Below are 20,073 nucleotides of genomic sequence, written 5' to 3'. Positions count from 1 at the left end.
GAATTTTACGTAAATCTTTTATTTTTAGACATAATTTTCGTAAGGTTTGACTAAATTTACGTAAACTTATTATTTTAGAAGAAAATATCCACAAACCATGTGAAAATTAGAGTTTTACGTAAATCATTTGAACTTTACTTAAATGTTTTATTTTTAGATATAATTTACGTATAGTTTGACTAAATTTACGTAACCTTTTTATTTTAGGGGAAAAAATTCATAAACCTTGTGAAAATAGAGTTTTACATAAAACCTATATATTTTACGTAAATCTTTTATTTTTAGGCATAATTTACGTAAGGTTTGACTAAATTAACGTAACCCTTTTACTTTAGAAGAAAAATCCACAAACATTGTGAAAATTTAGAGTTTTACGTAAAACCTTTGAATTTTACGTAAATATTTTATTTTTAGATATAATTTACGTATAGTTTGACTAAATTTACGTAACCTTTTTATTTTAGGAGAAAAAAATTCATAAACCTTGTGAAAATAGAGTTTTACGTAAAACCTATGAATTTTACGTAAATCTTTTATTTTTAGACATAATTTACGTAAGGTTTGACTAAATTTACGAAACCCTTTTACTTTAGAAGAAAAATCCACAAACATTGTGAAAATTAGAGTTTTAGGTAAAACCTTTGAATTTTATGTAAATATTTTATTTTTAGATATAATTTACGTATAGTTTGACTAAATTTACGTAACCTTTTTATTTTAGGAGAAAAAAATTCACAAACCTTGAGAAAATAGAGTTTTACGTAAAACCTATGAATTTTACGTAAATCTTTTATTTTTAGATATAATTTTCGTAAGGTTTGACTAAATTTACGTAACTTTGTTATTTTAGAAGAAAAAATCCACAAACCTTGTGAAAATTAGAGTTTTACGTAAAGTTGTTTTATTTTTAGATATAATTTACGTATAGTTTGACTAAATTTACGTAACCTTTTTATTTTAAGGGAAAAAATTCACAAACCTTGTGAAAATAGAGTTTTACGTAATACCTATATATTTTACGTAAATCTTTTATTTTTAGGCATAATTTACGTAAGGTTTGACTAAATTTACGTAACCCTTTTACTTTAGAAGAAAAATCCACAAACATTGTGAAAATTAGAGTTTTACGTAAAACCTTTGAATTTTACGTAAATATTTTATTTTTAGATATAATTTACGTATAGTTTGACTAAATTTACGTAACCTTTTTATTTTAGGAGAAAAAAATTCACAAACCTTGTGAAAATAGAGTTTTACGTAAAACCTATGAATTTTACGTAAATCTTTTATTTTTAAACATAATTTTCGTAAGGTTTGACTAAATTTACGTAACCTTATTATTTTAGAAGAAAAAATCCACAAACCTTGTGAAAATTAGAGTTTTACGTAAATCATTTGAACTTTACTTAAATGTTTTATTTTTAGATATAATTTACGTATAGTTTGACTAAATTTACGTAACTTTTTTATTTTAGGGGAAAAAATTCACAAACCTTGTGAAAATAGAGTTTTACGTAAAACCTATATATTTTACGTAAATCTTTTATTTTTAGGCATAATTTACGTAAGGTTTGACTAAATTTACGTAACCCTTTTACTTTAGAAGAAAAATCCACAGACATTGTGAAAATTAGAGTTTTACGTAAAACCTTTGAATTTTACGTAAATATTTTATTTTTAGATATAATTTACGTATAGTTTGACTAAATTTACGTAACCTTTTTATTTTAGGAGAAAAAAATTCACAAACCTTGTGAAAATAGAGTTTTACGTAAAACCTATGAATTTTACGTAAATCTTTTATTTTTAGACATAATTTTCATAAGGTTTGACTAAATTTACGTAACCTTGTTATTTTAGAAGAAAAAATCCACAAACCTTGTGAAAATTAGAGTTTTACGTAAATCATTTGAACTTTACTTAAATGTTTTATTTTTAGATATAATTTACGTATAGTTTGACTAAATTTACGTAACCTATTTATTTTATGGGAAAAAATTCACAAACCTTTTGAAAATAGAGTTTTACGTAAAACCTATATATTTTACGTAAATCTTTTATTTTTGGGCATAATTTACGTAAGGTTTGACTAAATTAACGTAACCCTTTTACTTTAGAAGAAAAATCCACAAACATTGTGAAAATTAGAGTTTTACGTAAAACCTTTGAATTTTACGTAAATATTTTATTTTTAGATATAATTTACGTATAGTTTGACTAAATTTACGTAACCTTTTTATTTTAGGAGAAAAAAATTCACAAACCTTGTGAAAATAGAGTTTTACGTAAAACCTATGAATTTTACGTAAATCTTTTATTTTTAGACATAATTTTCGTAAGGTTTGACTAAATTTACGTAACCTTGTTATTTTAGAAGAAAAAATCCACAAACCTTGTGAAAATTAGAGTTTTATGTAAATCATTTGAACATTACTTAAATGTTTTATTCTTAGATATAATTTACGTATAGTTTTACTAAATTTACGTAACCTTTTTATTTTAGGAGAAAAAATTCACAAACCTTGTGAAAATAGAGTTTTACGTAAAACCTATATATTTTACGTAAATCTTTTATTTTTAGGCATAATTTACGTAAGGTTTGACTAAATTTACGTAACCCTTTTACTTTAGAAGAAAAATCCACAAACATTGTGAAAATTAGAGTTTTACGTAAAACCTTTGAATTTTGCGTAAATATTTTATTTTTAGATATAATTTACGTATAGTTTGACTAAATTTACGTAACCTTTTTATTTTAGGAGAAGAAAATTCATAAACCTTGTGAAAATAGAGTTTTACGTAAAACCTATGAATTTTACGTAAATCTTTTATTTTTAGACATAATTTACGTAAGGTTTGATTAAATTTACGTAACCTTGTTATTTTAGGAGAAAAAATCCACAAACCTTGTGAAAATTAGAGTTTTACGTAAAACCTTTAAACTTTACGTAAATATTTTATTTTTAGATATAATTTACGTATAGTTTGACTAAATTTACGTAACCTTTTTTATTTTAGGGGAAAAAAATTCACAAACCTTGTGAAAATAGAGTTTTACGTAAAACCTATATATTTTACGTAAATCTTTTATTTTTAGGCATAATTTACGTAAGGTTTGACTAAATTTACGTAACCCTTTTACTTTAGAAGAAAAATCACAAACATTGTGAAAATTAGAGTTTTACATAAAACCTTTGAATTTTACCTAAATATTTTATTTTTAGATATAATTTACATATAGTTTGACTAAATTTACGTAACCTTTTTATTTTAGGAGAAGAAAATTCACAAACCTTGTGAAAATAGAGTTTTACGTAAAACCTATGAATTTTACCCAAATCTTTTATTTTTAGACATAATTTACGTAAGGTTTGACTAAATTTACGTAACCTTGTTATTTTAGGAGAAAAAATCCACAAACTTTGTGAAAATTAGAGTTTTACGTAAAACTTTTAAACTTTACGTAAATATTTTATTTTTAGACATAATTTACGTATAGTTTGACTAAATTTAGATAACCTTTTTATTTTAGGAGAAAAAAATTCACAAACCTTGTGAAAATAGAGTTTTACGTAAAACTTATGAATTTTATGTAAATATCTTATTTTTAGACATAATTTACGTAAGGTTTGACTAAATTTACGTAACCCTTTTACTTTAGGAGAAAAATCCACAAACATTGTGAAAATTAGAGTTTTACATAAAACCTTTAAACTTTACGCAAATATTTTATTTTTAGATATAATTTACGTATAGTTTGACTAAACTTACGTAACTTTTTTATTTTAGGAGAAAAAAATTCACAAACCTTGTGAAAATATATTTTTACGTAAAACCTATGAATTTTACGTAAATCTTTTATTTTTAGACATAATTTTCGTAAGGTTTGACTAAATTTACGTAACCTTGTTATTTTAGGAGAAAAAATCCACAAACCTTGTGAAAATTAGAATTTTACGTAAAACCTTTGAACTTTACGTAAATAGTTTATTTTTAGATATAATTTACGTATAGTTTGACTAAACTTACATAACTTTTTTATTTTAGAAGAAAAAAATTCAAAAACCTTGTGAAAATAGAGTTTTACGTAAAACCTATGAATTTTACGTAAATCTTTTATTTTTAGACATAATTTACGTAAGGTTTGACTAAATTTACGTAACTCTTTTACTTTAGGAGAAAAATCCACAAACATTGTGAAAATTAGAGTTTTACGTAAAACCTTTGAATTTTACCTAAATATTTTATTTTTAGATATAATTTACGTATAGTTTTGCTAAATTTAGGTAACTTTTTTATTTTAGGAGAAACAAATTCACAAATCTTGTGAAAATAGAGTTTTACGTAAATTTTTTATTTTATCAGTCCCTATGTTAAATATCTAACATATTGTTTAGTTCTCGTATTTTAATAATATATTGTTTACTTTTTTTTATCAACAGTTTTGTCACTTAAATTTTTAAATTATTGAATAGATTAATCCCTCTACAAAGGACTAAACTGTTGAATTGAGCTAAAATTAAGGACTGAATAGTGTATTATTAATATATAATGACTAAATAATGATTAGATTAAAATATAGGGACTCATATATTATTTATCTTGTAATTAATAATCTTTAAAATTTCCATAATTAAATATTACCTGCAATAGCAGGTTACCTTTTTTATTAATTTTGATTAACCTTATTTTTATTAACACATATCTAATTACTATTGGATACTAAAACAAAGTATTATTACTTTTTTTTCTAACATAATAACCAATTTACCTAAGAAATATCAAGTTATAATTGATTTGAAAAAATAACAACTAATATCTATAATCTTATAACCACATTAAACAAATAACAACAAAAATAAATAAATTCATAACAATATTCGAACCAGACAAATTTTCAAACTCATTTAGTTTAGTTTTGATATAGATATTAAATTATTTATCTTATTTTCTGATTGATAATTATTTATCTTTTAAAATGCCTATGTTTATTAATGTTGACCAAATGTTTTATAGATATTATTTAGAGAAAAATAATAATAATATCACATTTTAAGCATTGGAAAGCATATAACTAACTAAGATTTTGACTAAGGAATGGTAGTTGGTAAGGTGCTCCTTATCTTTTCTTCTTCTTCTTAATTCAACGTGTCACCATCATCACGGTCTTATTGTCCGTTCTAGTTTTCCAATCAGGTCCAGTTAGAGAAGAACCTCATCAATGTTTTACATTTAGTTAGCTTTAGATTTACTTTTCTGGTTGATTTTGAAATCTATATTCCTTATCGAACTTTTTTTTCCGTCAGATTTACTTCTCTTAACTATACTTCTTTCATTAATTCTGTTTTACATCTTAGTAAGAACGGAAAAGTTTCATCTTATCCGTAAATTTATAGATATGCGTGGTTGCAAAAATGGAAAGGATTCAAATCCGAATGTTAGGAAGAGATTAAATGAAGAAGACTGGACTACAATGGTTTTTCAACGGGATTTGACTTACGGAGAAGGATATGATTTATATCTTTGTTATGTTTGTATCTTTTATGGTTTTTATTGCTCTATGGAGTCGTTTTTCTCCCTTTTGTAGATTTATACTGACTTTAATCTGTATGAATATGATGTTTTATTCATCGCAATTTTCATACCGTATTTATACTTTTTAATCTAATGGAATGATACTGTACACTTTTATATTCGAAAAAAAAGTTGGAAAGGGGTGATGTGTCTTTTTATTTTATATTTTTAGCTTAATACATATGCAGCCCTCTGAACTTGTCCTTTTTTTTTCATTTTACCCCTAAACTTAAGGAACAACCTATTGACCTCCTAAACTTTCAAAAAACCACCCAATTTACCCCTTCTCTCCGACGTGGCGCTAACCTGGCAAAATACTTAGCTGCAATAATCCAAACGTCACATCCGAAAGTAAGGGTAAATTGGGTGGCTTTTTGGAAATTTAGGGATCAATAGATTATCCCCTAAGTTTAGGGGTAAAATGAATAAAAATGACAAGTTCTGGGGTATGTATTAAGCCTATATTTTTTGGTACAAAATGGTGTGATGTGTCTTACTTTCAACGTGTCAACTGCCATTACATATTGACCAAAACTTTTGCCTTCACCCCAAAAAAAAAAAAATATATATCTGTATGTCATAGCTGACCAGACTATATTATAAATTTAAATTTGGAAAACCTATTTAAATTTTCCACTCAATACCCTTCCCAAATTAAAAAATTCCATTCAACTCCCTTCTTACCAGCTCCCCACTACCGTCACCTACCTCTGTATTTTATATCTCCGCACCAATACTTTAAACCAAACACTCACCTGAAACAGAACACAATTATAGCCTTATCCCTCTTTAATAATTTCTCCGGCAATGGAGCTCAGAAATCACAACCAAGAATTCATTTTCCGATCAAAACTTCCCGACATCGACATCCCGAATCATCTTCCTTTACATTCCTATTGTTTCCAAAACATATCTCAATTCAAAGACAATCCCTGCTTAATCAACGGAATCACCGGCGATATCTACACTTACGCCGACGTTGAACTCACTTCCCGTAAAGTCGCTGCCGGATTACACAAATTAGGCGTTAAACAAGGTGAAGTTATAATGCTCCTCCTCCAAAACTCCCCGGAATTCGTCTTCGCGTTCCTAGGAGCATCGTATATCGGAGCTATGTGTACAACCGCGAATCCGTTCTACACTCCGGCGGAGATTAAAAAACAAGCCGTAGCGTCGAAGGCGAAAGTTATAATTACACAAGGGGTATACGCCGAGAAAGTGAAGGAATTTGCGAGAGAAAATGATATTGAAATAATAACGACGGATTTAGAAGATGAGTTCTGTCGGCATTTCTCAGAGTTAACAAAAGGCGACGAGAATGAAATCCCGTCGGTGAAAATCAGCGCGGACGATGTCGTGGCGCTACCTTATTCGTCGGGGACGACGGGATTGCCAAAAGGGGTTATGTTGACACATAAGGGGCTTGTAACAAGTGTGGCACAACAAGTGGATGGAGAGAATCCGAATCTTTATTTTAATGAAAAAGATGTGATTTTGTGCGTGTTACCGTTGTTTCATATATATTCGTTGAATTCGGTGTTGATGTGCGGGTTGAGAGTTGGTGCGGCGATTTTAATAATGCAGAAGTATGATATAGTTTCGTTAATGGAGCTGATTCAGAAATATAAAGTGACGATTGCTCCTTTTGTGCCTCCGATTGTTTTGGCGATTGCGAAGAATCCGATGATCGATAAGTATGACCTGTCGTCGGTGAGGATGGTGTTGTCTGGAGCTGCTCCAATGGGGAAGGAGCTTGAAGATACTGTCAGGGCTAAGCTCGTAAATGCCGTTCTTGGTCAGGTAAATTTTTTTTTTTTATAAATTCTTAAATTTGAGAATAGTATTAAATTTTAGCAAAGTAAAAATATTTTTAATTCTGTTAAAATGCTTGCAAAGTAATAAATTAATTCTGTTTCAAAAAAAAAAAAAAATAATTCAATGATACATCATCAAATTAGTCTGCTGAATAATTAAATTCTAAAATTAACATAGAATTATTTTTTTTTATTTTTTTTGAAAAGGAATTTAATTATAGTTAAAACAAATTGTCAAATTTTCCTTTTTATTTCAAGATCTGAATCATATAGTATAATATTTTTTACTCATTTCAAAACCACTTAATATAAAATCTTGAGTGGGACCTTTTACAATATCATGTTATTAATTATGATAGGTCCTTTTGTGCAGAATTTTCATAAATACTTCATAACTTTATTGTTATATATATAATTCTTGTTTTTCCTTAAAAATGTAGAGAAAGTTGATTTTAAAAAAACAAATAAAGAAAGTTAGGTGGTATTTAATAAAATTGAAAAATAAGTAATAAATAAATATTAAAAGTATTAAATATTACTATAATTGTTTAATAAATATTAAAATTAAAAATTAATTTAAAAAAAACTAAGCAACAAATTTAAAAATAATAGTTAATAATCTTTAACCTATAATATTAAAATAAATACTTTAACTTATGAATAATTATTTTTTTTCTTACTTAACTGAAAATTTTAAAATATGTTATTAAATAAGTTATAAAATAGATTAGTCAATGTTTATATAGATTTTAATAACTAAATTATTTTTTTTGGTACAATGGAGGGGATTACCCCCGGAAAAAAATAAAAGAAACCTAAGACCGTGTCATCCGAGGATGACCAGAGCCACAATAATCCAAAATTAATTTAGTTATTTACGGTTAAATTTAAATTTTATGATTCAAAGGTCGGAGATTCAATTTTATTAAATACCATCTAATTTTGAATAAACTTATTTTTACAGCTTTTACATGTCTATTAAATTTAAAGTCAATTAGTCTTTTAAAATTTAATTATACAGGTGTCACATCCAACTAACTTAGAAAAAAATAAAAATAAAAAAAGAAATAATTTGCCATTTGGGTTTGAACCATATCCAACTAACTTATAATATTATAATATTTTGCTAGAAGAATCTCAATGTTAATCATTGAATAAAGATATCAACTTAATTTATAGTCAAGAAAAAAAAAGATTTATAACCTATATTCTAATTAATTAATTAATTAATTAATCAAAGAATATAAAATAAAATGTGTAGGGTTATGGAATGACGGAGGCAGGACCAGTTCTAGCAATGTGTTTAGCATTTGCAAAGGAACCTTATGAAATTAAATCTGGAGCTTGTGGAACAGTAGTTAGAAATGCCGAAATGAAGATCGTCGACCCAGAAACCGGCGACTCATTGCCGCGAAATCAACCCGGAGAGATTTGCATTAGGGGTGACCAAATCATGAAAGGTACATTTATATGCTTTTCAATTAAATAGGCTAATGTATCTGTTATTAACTGTTTAAGTAAAGTTTTGTTTGATAACCGATTTAAACTTAAATTAAAATGTTAAGCACTTATTTCATTTATGTGCGTTTGATAACAATTGTTTTTCCACAACTTAAATTAGTTAATTAAATTAAAAATCATTTATTTGGATAAGTCAAAATATTTAACTTAACATTTTAAGTTAAAAATTATCAACTAATATTTTTATAAAAGTTACATCATTTAATACTTTCAGTACTTATAATATTCAACACTTAAAATTTAGTACGTATTTTTTCAGTACTTAATTTTCAGTTTTATCAAACAGTACCTAAATTGAAATGATAAAAAAAAAAAATTTGTTAGGTAACTGAAAAATGATTTTATTTAAAAGTTTGAAAGATTATAAGCATTTGAATGTTAGAGGAGCTAAGTATAAATTAAGCAAGTAAATATGATTGGATTGTTAATTAGTTTATTTATGTAAGGCTCTTCAAGTATGCATGAGTTGGCCAACTTCTTATCTTCGCAGCAATTTAATTAATTTTATATTCTAGGATATCTATAATTAATATTTCTTGCACGTTTTATATTAAAAAGTAGAGTAGATATTAGATAATCATACAATTTATTAGTATTATCTTTTTAAAAAATAAAATTTATTATTATTATTCTTTGAGACTTATTATTATTATACACGATTTCGTTGACTTTATATGTCTAGAAGTTTAAACTTCAGTTAATAGACTTAAAATTTTATTAATGAATTTCACTAATAGACTTTAAATTATATCATTAATAAATATAAGATTTAAAATTGTAGTAGTATTTATATGTGAACGTTAAATTCAGTATGCCTATAGACATATATGACTTAATTTGTAAATTATTATTTTTATTAGAGAATTGTATAAAATCAAATTATTAGTTTTTTTTTTATGAAAAAATCGAATTATTGGTTTAGTTGCTAAGCATTAATTTATTTGAGAATTAGGCCCATTATTATACTTTTTTTCTAAATTGTTTTTCTTAAAAATATATAACTTTTCAGGAAAAGGAAAATAATGGATATGAAAATTGAAGACATTTTTCTGGTTATATAAGTAAATAATTAATGTCTAGTCCTGTATACTGGGGCATTCAATGCGTTTAAAATATTTATTGGATAATAAAAGAATATTAATGAACAATGGATTTATGTGGCCAAAGTGCCCATCTCTCTGAAAGGCTACATTATTGCCACTTGTTTCAGTATGGTTCTAGATTTTTGTTTTCACCAATCACCAATTTTATTTAGAAATATATAATATAATTTATTTTCACTCTATAAATTATAAATATTTTTTAATTTGTCAAAGTTACTAAAACTTAATATAAATAATAAAGTTATAGTTGATGAATAATTAATAATTACATTGAAATACTTGATATAAAAAAAAATTAATTTAGTGTAATGTTGATGTAACAGTGAAGATTTGATTAATGTATGATATTGATAAATTGGGCAGGTTACCTAAATGACCCGGAGTCAACAGAGAGTGCAATAGACAAAGAGGGATGGTTACATACGGGCGATGTAGGATACATTGATGATGATGATGAGCTATTCATCGTTGATCGTTTGAAAGAATTGATCAAATACAACGGATTTCAAGTGGCTCCAGCTGAGCTTGAAGCTATGTTAATCACTCATCCTAATATTTCTGATGCTGCTGTTGTACCGTAAGTTTTTCTCCATTCCTTCTTTTCGATTATAACATTTAAAACTAGACGGATAACAAAAGAAAAATGACACTGGGCCTGATCTGCGGAGTGGGCTCTGAGCATAGGTTAAAGTGTGATTACTTAAAGCCCAGGATTGAAAGAGTCTAATTATTTCTGGGCCCTAAGCCTGTCTAATTCTGGGCCAAGTTTGGAATCCTCTAGGGTCAAATACATGAGTATCATAATTAAGTATAAAATTACAATTAAGTCATATCACTAAACTTAATTTTTAATATGTCATTATTTTTTATATATTGTGATTTTTTTAATATGTCATTATTCTTTGAAATATATTAAAAGTACTAATTTTACTAGTTTGATATAATCCAAAACTATAATTTGACATAGTTGTAAATAGTTTTTAAAACATGAATTTCTGTGTAATTTTCCCAATCCTAGAACACAGAATAGACAGCCTGATACACATATTAATATTAATTATTAAAAAATATTTATTTTATAAAATAACAATATTAAAAAAAAGTATAATTTAACCTTACAATTTAAGGTGGGTTTAATGTGGACTGGGATTAGGATTTGAATTTCAAACCCAAAATCTGACCAGAATCTGAACGTGTTGGATTTGAGATGAGCATTTTTAGATGTGAACCTGTTAAACTCGGTTTGAGCCCGACCCGACTATGAATAGGTCTATTAAATGATAGGGAAAATTACACAGAAATTCATTTTGTAACAACTATTTACAACTATGTCAAATCATAATATTGGATTATGTCAAACTAGTAAATCAGTACTTGTAATATATTTTTAGGATTAGAATTTATAAATTAGAAGTCTAAAATATATTTTCTAGGGTTTATGATATATGAATTGGAGTCTAGAATTTTTAAACTATGTTGTAAAATCATAATATATAGAGAATAATGACATATTAAGAATTAAGTTTGGTGATATGACTTAGTTGTAATTTTGTACTTAATTATGATATTCATGTATTTGACCCTAAATGATATAATTAGAGTAAACTGTAAATCGTAATTAATCCAAATTTTGCATTTCAGGATGAAAGATGAGGCTGCAGGAGAGATTCCAGTTGCATTTGTGGTTAAATCAAATGGTTCCAAAATCACTGAGGATGAAATCCAAAAGTACATTTCAAAACAGGTAATTACTAATCTTTACAATTTTAATAAAGTTATAGTGTTATTAATTATTAAATTTCAAGTATGAATATATTACAAAGTTATGTGGCAAAAACAATGTTTATTTAACTACTTAAATTATATTTATAGGTGATATATTACAAGAGAATCAGAAAGGTGTTCTTCACAAAATCAATTCCTAAAGCTCCATCTGGGAAAATCCTCAGAAAAGACTTAAGGGCAAGGCTTGCAGCTGCTACTCCAAATTAAAATAATAATAAAAGATATATATTTGAAAAAAAAAAAAAAAATAGCTCGGATCATGTAATTAAATAATATGAGCTTGTGTTTGCTTAAATTGGGCTTCAAAGTCTTTTAAATATCTTAATATATGAAATATAAATACGTGGTATTCTCCCAAATTAAAAAGGGAGGAGTATATTGTATTTATTTTTGGTTTTGTATATTATGTGCACTGGACTGGACAATATCATTTACTTCAAAACTCAAGTATTGCTGTGTAATAATAATGTAACTTTATTTTTCCCCAATTTTTTTTTTAATAATTTAACTCAAAATTTTTTTGCTTGAAGAGGACTTTGCTTTGCCTAACGATGCAATAAGAGCAAAATAAATAAGAAAAGAAAAAAGAGCAAGATTAAATAAATCATCGGGTCAAATACATAAATATCACAATTAAGTATAAAATTACAACTAAGTCATATCACCAAACTTAATTTTTCATATATCATTATTTTCTATATATTATGATTTTACACCATAATTTAAAAATTCTAGATTCCAATTCATAAAACATAAATCTTAGAAAATACATTTTAGACTTTTAATTTATAAATTCTAATCCTTAAAATATATTAAAAGTATTGATTTTACTTGTTTGATATAATCTAAAATAATGACTTGACATAGTTATAAATAATTTTTAAAAGATGAATTTCTGTATAATTTTCCCTATAATTTTCCCTAAATACGATCCCAATTATTTAAGGGTAAATTACACAATAATCAAGATTAACCAATTATTTACGATTGTCTCAAACTATTAAACAAATTTATTTAAATATCACTTTTGGTGGTTATTTTTAAATCTGTATTTTTTTCTCTAACTAATTAACTGAAAATTTGACAAAAATAAAAATAAAATTATGATATTATGATATTTTAAAATTAAAAATCATATAATAAAATACATAAAAACGATTTTCATAGTTGTAAATAAAAATTAAAATCTGATTTTATATGTAATTTCCTCATTATTTAATGGACCTTTACTAACTGTGGAATAGGGGGCCTATGCGCAAAGTGGCCCGTTACCCTTTCAAAGTTTAAACACCTTATGTGTCTTTTGGGCCACACCCTTAAAAAAGGAAATTTACTATGAAATTCAATTTTAAAAAATTATTTATAATTATGTCTCAAGTAACAATTTGAAGGCTTAGTTTAAAAAAAAAAACTCATGTGATTTTACATTATCATAGATTGATACCTGTAGTTTTTTTCTCCAAAAATAACCATGTAGTTTTTAGCGTTAGTAAAATCGCGGCAAGTGGTTTGATACCGTTAAAAAGCAGTTATACTTTTTGTCTTCAACTAATTATGTCATACTTCAAAATTTTATAGGTCGTGTTGTTTCTCAATAATAGTTTAGTAGTATTTGAAATAATTGGAATTAGTTTTCTCAAATGTGTATATTTGAGAGGATCAAAAGTTCAGAAAGGTTGGAAGATGTATACTCTTTATACTTAACAACTATCTATGTCCAGAGATGTGAATTTTGTAGATTACATTTCCCTATTATACTGACAAATTTCTTATACTAGCTCCAAATCTTTATTGACTATTCAGGGATCTTCATCTACTATCATAATGTCCTTTCTCTGAGTCTTTCATATTTTCTTTATACGATTATACATATCTAGGGTCCATATAGGGATTATACCTATATTTAGGATCTATACGAGTTCATTCCCCGTATGGACCCTAAATATTTAAAACAATCATAAGATTTATTAAATAATATTATACATCCCGTGCAAAGCACGAGTCTTCAACTAGTATATTAAATATTAACAGCATGTTAATTACAAGCCTTCAAAAAGTTTAAGACCGACGTGAAGGTAGTCAATGAAATGGTTATAAATGTATAGTGATATGTAGCGCAAGTTTGTACGAGACAACAAAGATGTAAAAGAATTTTGTTGCTACATACTTGCAGGGCAGTACCTAACAATTTATGGATCATAGGTAAAATAAAAGATAAAAGCTCTTTTAATAATAAAAAATTGTACGTAAAAAATTAAAATATATTCTAATAAATGGTAAATAAAAAAGTATTTTATTAGCAATTGTATGGTACATGATAAAAGATACGAGTAGTCGACTCCGGGTACCGCTATCGATCTCGCCCCTCGACTCAAACGACACACCGAGCCCGGACGCCCGCGGAACAACCTTGACGGGTCTTCGCACCTTAAGGGCATTTGGGTCATTCGGCATCCAACCTTACCCTAGAACCTATAAATACCACTAATCAGACACTTCAAGGGACGACAATTTCTCTCTTTAGTCAATACATTTTCCCTCTCTAGATATCCCATACTTACTAACTTGACATTCGAAGTGTCTCCAGGAGACCGATCCCACCTTAGGTTGCCTATCTAGCCGGCCTCAAGTTCGTTTCCTCATCAGTAACGTATTATTACATTCATTAAATACATTTGTTTACTGAAAAAAAAAAAAGATATTTCACAATTTCTTTAAATTAATCCACTATACTTTTTTGGGTCCCTCTAACCCCGGACCTTAGGCCGGCGAACTCCTATCATAGATCCAGAACCGGCCTTGCATACATGTTCCATCCCTATCTACAAACTTATAAAATAATATATTGTATGAGTAAGATTTTTTAAAAAGGGGCTTATTATTTTTTTTTTAAGAAACAAATATAGAAAGGAACAAGTGGTTTGGGACAGAAAATTTTCTTCTGAAAGATGTCATCCAAGTGATGTTGTGGAATATTATGTAGAAGAAGATGATATAAATTAGTATCATATCATATCATTAAGCACTTTAGATTTTCTAATGAAATGTCTAATTCGAAGTGACCTTTTTATTTGTAGCATGCAACAAGAGTTCCATTCCATGTATTACATTATTATTTATATTATCATATCTTATCTTACTAATACTTCAATTCTTCTCCATAACTTCATGGTTAGACTGCATCCACCACTTATACAACCTCAGTTGTCACTTACGTGTCACCTTCTTATCATTACACGTGTCAATCCTATAGTACTTCTGTTTCTCGTTTGTCTGCCATAACCATCGTAGTGAAAAACCAAATCCTACCCCACATCCATTTTTGAATTTGCTGTTTCGTGGCTACACAACTTTGTACTGGTGATTTCATTATATATATATATATTTATATTTATTATGGTGATTAAAATCTTCACTTAATTTTATTTTTATTAATATAAAAAATTCATTCAATTTTCACAATTCTAATAGAATAAATTATAAAGTGGATGGAAATAATATTCTAATCCATTTTAATTCTCAATTTTGTTAGTTTTGAGATTATTTAAGTATTTTTTAGTTATATACTTTGTAAATTGAACTTTCGGGAATGGGTAATCTTCATGCAGTTCGTGTATATGCTAGTAGACCTTTTGTCTCAACGAGTTAATTATGGTTTTGTGTTAAAGGGTTCTGCTGATTTTATTCATGCTCGAAATAGTAGTCTGAATTTTACGTTTGATATGCTTATCGCTAAGGGTCTTAGTGTCTCGAAGCTTTGAGCTGGTTGAAATATAATGGCTTTCAAATGGTGAATCTATGTTATCCCATATTGTTTTGTGATTGTAAATCCTTAAAGTAATTGATTCTATGTCAGATTACGGAGCTTGAGGTGCTTTATCCACTCCCTTTCTTATTTCCAAGGTTATCAAATCCGGACCGGTCCGACCGGTCCAGCCCGGTTCGACCAGAACCGATCACAATTTCGGGCCGGAGGTGGTCCGGTTGTTAAATTCTTGAAATCTATATATAATATAAAACAGTAACGATTGAGCTAAGGTGTCACTTCCTCATTTTTTACTGATAAAATATAAAATATAAAATATAATATATTAATGGGTTAATTACAAAAAACTACCCTGTGGTTTGGCCGATTTGCGATCTGGTACCTGTGGTATTTTTTTGTTACAAACAGGTACCTGTGGTTGTCGCCGTTACCAAAATCAAGGAAACGGAAAATTGACTGTTAAATTACAGGGGTATTTTCGGAAACAGATTTTTTTTGACTTTTTTGTTGACTTCTCTCTTTCCTCCTCTCCTTTTCTTCTTTAACGATTTTCTCTCTTTTCTTTTCTTCTTTTCTTCTTCTCTTCTCCTTCATCTTCCTTCATCTTCTTCTTCCTTTCTTCTCTTCTTCCCCATTTCTTTTTCTTTTTCTTCTTCTTCCCCATTTCTTCTTCTTCTTTTCTTCTTCTCTTTTTCCCCATTTCTTTTTCTTTTTCTTCTTTCTCATTTCTTCTTCTTCCTTTCTTCTCTTCTTCCCCATCTTCTTTTTTTGTTTTTCATTTCTGGTAAATTCCAGAATTCTGGAATTTCTGGAATTCCAGAATTCTGGAAATTCCAGAAAATTCCAGAATTTCCAGAGTTCTGGAATTCTGGAAATTCTGGAATTTCCAGAAATTCTAGAATTCTAGAATTCACCAGAAGAAAAAAAAAAGAGAAGAAGAAGAAGAGAGGAGGAAGAAGAAGAAAAGAGAAGAAAGGAGAAGAAGAAGAAGAAGAAGAAGAAGAAGAAGAAGAAGAAGAAAGGAGAAGATGGAGAAGACGAAGAACATCGATGGAGAAGACGAAGAACGTGGATGGAGAAGAGAGAAGGGTGAGAGAGAGAAAGAAAAAATTAAAAAAAAAATTAAAAAAAAAAAATTAAAAAATCAAATTTCCGAAATTACCCCTATGCCACGTCAGCTTTTTAACAGAATTCTGACCGTCTCCTTGATTTTGCTAACGGTGACAACCACGAGTACCTGTTTGTAACAAAAAATACCACAGGTACCAGATCGCAAATCGGCCAAACCACATGGTAGTTTTTTGTAATTAACCCTATATTAATTTAAATTATATTATTATAATTATCTATAAAAAGATTATTTTATCCGTACTATATCCAAGAGTTGTAATTAATCCCTAAAATCTCTTTAATTCTCTGCATATCTATATATAATATTATAATATAAAACAGTAACGATGGAGCTGATGTGTCACTTCCTCCTTTTTTACTGATAAAATATATAATATAATATATAATATATTAATTTTAATTATATTATTATATTTATCTATAAAAAGATTATTTTATCCGTACTATATCTAAGAGTTCTACAGAACTTAAATTAATCCCTAAAATCTCTCTAATTCTCTGCATATCTATATCTAAAAGTTCTACAAAATTTAAATTAATCCCTAAAATCTCTCTAGTTATCTGCATATCTATATATCTATATATAATATAAAACAGCAACGATGGAGCTGAGGTGTCAATTCCTCCTTTTTTACTGATAAAATATAAAATATAATATATTAATTTTAATTATATTATTATATTTATCTAAAAAAATATTATTTAAAGTAAATGTGAAAATAAAAGAAAAATATTTAATTTATATAGCACCTTTATATAATTAATTGCATGTTAAGATGAATCCGTGCATCGCACAGGTTAAAAACTAGTATATATAAATTTTGACAAAGGTAGGATTTGAACTTTGGACCTTTGGTCTATAAACTCTAATACTCACCACTATATTACCATTTCACTTATGTCTATTATTAACTATTTAAGAATAAATAATAATGCTATAACTTAAATAATTAAAATATGATTTAGTATTATTTTTTTCAATTTAGATAAATACCATTAAAAAATTATTATATTTTCGGGTTAAAATTTTTTTTATTATATTTTCTCAATATTAATACAGTTTAATTAGCATTTAGATTTTAAATATATATAAATAAATTTTAAAATTCTAATAATTTTAAATTTAAGTTGAATTATAAAATACATATCCTATTAGCATATTTACATGTTAGTTATTAATTAAAAATAATCACTATTAATTTTAAAAGTATATATTTTCTTTAATTTTTATATTTATTTGTCATGTTAAATTTATTAATTTGATATCATGTTTTGATACTAAATAAATTTTACTATATTAGTATAATTTTTATGAATATAGTTGATATTATACCATGTTATAAGATTAAATATGAATAAAAATATAATTTACACATGATTTTTGAATACCGGTTGAATCCCGGTTAGATTCCGGTTAAACCTCAAACCCTTGACCCTTTGTCTTTTCCGATTGTTTCACCAGTCCGGTTTTGACAACCATGTTTATTTCAGTTTTAAGAAGTTATCAATAGATTTTATTTTATTATTTTTTAGAAAAAAAAGCAAACCACAAATTTTTATTTTTGCCCTATATTTAATGTTAACTACTGAAGACCAAGGAAGTTGACATAACCTTAACGAGTTGTTTGTCTTTTAGGTTATTTATATAAACTCTGTGCATTCCTATGCAACTTTTCATTTATTACAAATGTACCCATTTTCCAAAGGCTATACATTATTATAATTTTTTCTTTTTTGAATTTATTCGTTATTTATGGATGAATTAACACTATATGAGCAGTAAATAGAAAGTTGTGAATTGATCTTAGTAATTATGAAATAAATAATTCATTTAAGTTATGAGTGTATTAAAAAAAGTGGGCCTAATACATCACCGGTCCATGAACTTTTCCAAAATAGTAGATTGGCTCTTTGAACTTTGCAAGTGTCTCACCAGCTCTCTAAACTTGTTTATTTCGTATCACTAGCTCCCTAAATTTGTCCATAAAAGTAGATTAGCTCCCCGAACTTTGCAATTGTCTCACCAACTCCCCAAACTTGCTTATTCTATAATAACTAAATACAAAAACCATAATACTAACTCTCGATCCTCATTCATTCAATCTCTCAAACCTGCAACACTAACTCTTATAATAGGCTGAAAGGTAGGAGAATCGAAAAAAATTATCTCTTGAATAGATGAAGACGTATTTTTAGAATATAGGTTATATAAGTTTTTGTATTCAATAGTTACAGAATAAGCAAGTTTAGGGAGTTGGTGAGATAATTGCAAAGTTTAGAAGCTAATCTATTTTTATGGACAAATTTAGGGAGCTGGTGATACGAAATAAGCAAGTTTAAGCTAATAAGACACTTAAAGTTTAAAGAGACATTCTACTATTTTGGACAAGTTCAGGAAGCTGACTATGTATTAGGCCTTAAAAGTGGATAAGTAGATAATTGTTCTACATCTTATCTCCCAAAACTGTAAATAGGTTAATAATTTCGAATTTCGAATTACATACTTATCAAGATAAAAGTCTCAATATTGTTTGATGTTGATCTCATTTGAACCATTTATTGTTTACACCACCACAGCCTCCTAACTAACTTCATATATGGTCCTCAATGTTTGTTAAATTGTCAATTGATGGTATTTAATATTATTACTTTGCTTAATTGGTTATATATAATTTTCAGAAAGTGTGCCGTACTGCTATATATGTAAATTATTGGTCTGGTCTAAGTCTGGTCTAGTCCATATACTGAACTGAGAAACTGACATATATCCACATGCTCATACTTCCTTAATTTCATCAACTTCAAGTACTGTATATAGCTACTCATTCCTTCATTTCATAATATGGTGTCATTCCTTTCTTTTTTTAGACAATATATTCCCCCTTTCTTTCTTTCCTTGTTATTCACCAATCAAAGTAAGCCTATAACTTATCTTTTGATTTGAAACCCAACTTTTTCATCCATGTTCTTTGATGGCTACATGTTCTTATTATTCTCTTTATGTTATTGTTTTAGCTATTGAGTTATAGCTGAATTATAAAGAAAGAAAAAAGTCCCATAAAGATAACTCTTTCAAATTTATTCAGGTGAAAACCATGTCCTGTCCTAAGTCCATGGTATCAAACTCTCCCACAGGATTCAAATGCTCCAAAATCTCTTTGTTGGAAAGCAATATTGTTTGTTACAAAAAAAAAAAAAAAAAAAAAACACCATTTACAAGTCCATTATCTCCTTGCAACAAATAAAAGTGAACATTTTTGGATTCGGAATTAAACATAGAGATTCGGTTTAAGCAATAACTAACCAAATTCTCTTTATATTATGATTGAATATTCCGATCCACCCTTAGAAGGCACGATTCTTTCTAAACAGGACATTT

The 20,073-nt window shown here is 27.2% G+C and overlaps 1 protein-coding gene across 1 annotated transcript; it reads left to right on the top strand.

Annotated features, from left to right (window-relative positions):
- Positions 1-6,270: 6,270 nt before the first annotated feature.
- LOC136202681 (4-coumarate--CoA ligase 2-like) lies at positions 6,271-12,239 on the top strand. Its single transcript, XM_065993450.1, has 5 exons — positions 6,271-7,374; positions 8,650-8,848; positions 10,376-10,589; positions 11,654-11,756; positions 11,885-12,239. Exons 1-5 carry the CDS (start codon positions 6,382-6,384, stop codon positions 12,002-12,004), a joined length of 1,629 nt encoding a protein of 542 aa, XP_065849522.1. The 5' UTR covers positions 6,271-6,381; the 3' UTR covers positions 12,005-12,239.
- The last annotated feature ends 7,834 nt before the right edge of the window (positions 12,240-20,073 follow it).

This window comes from Euphorbia lathyris, chromosome 8, assembly GCF_963576675.1.
Source record: "Euphorbia lathyris chromosome 8, ddEupLath1.1, whole genome shotgun sequence".
NCBI lineage: Eukaryota > Viridiplantae > Streptophyta > Magnoliopsida > Malpighiales > Euphorbiaceae > Euphorbia > Euphorbia lathyris.
This window is presented reverse-complemented; position numbering and strand designations above follow the sequence as displayed.

Excerpts from the sequence above, each read along its gene's own strand:
- LOC136202681 (XM_065993450.1), top strand. The coding sequence starts at position 6,382 with ATGGAGCTCAGAAATCACAACCAAGAATTCATTTTCCGATCAAAACTT. Across the intron at positions 7,375-8,649 it reads TAAATGCCGTTCTTGGTCAG|GGTTATGGAATGACGGAGGC; the intron begins GTAAATTTTTTT and ends TAAAATGTGTAG. Across the intron at positions 11,757-11,884 it reads AAAAGTACATTTCAAAACAG|GTGATATATTACAAGAGAAT; the intron begins GTAATTACTAAT and ends TTATATTTATAG.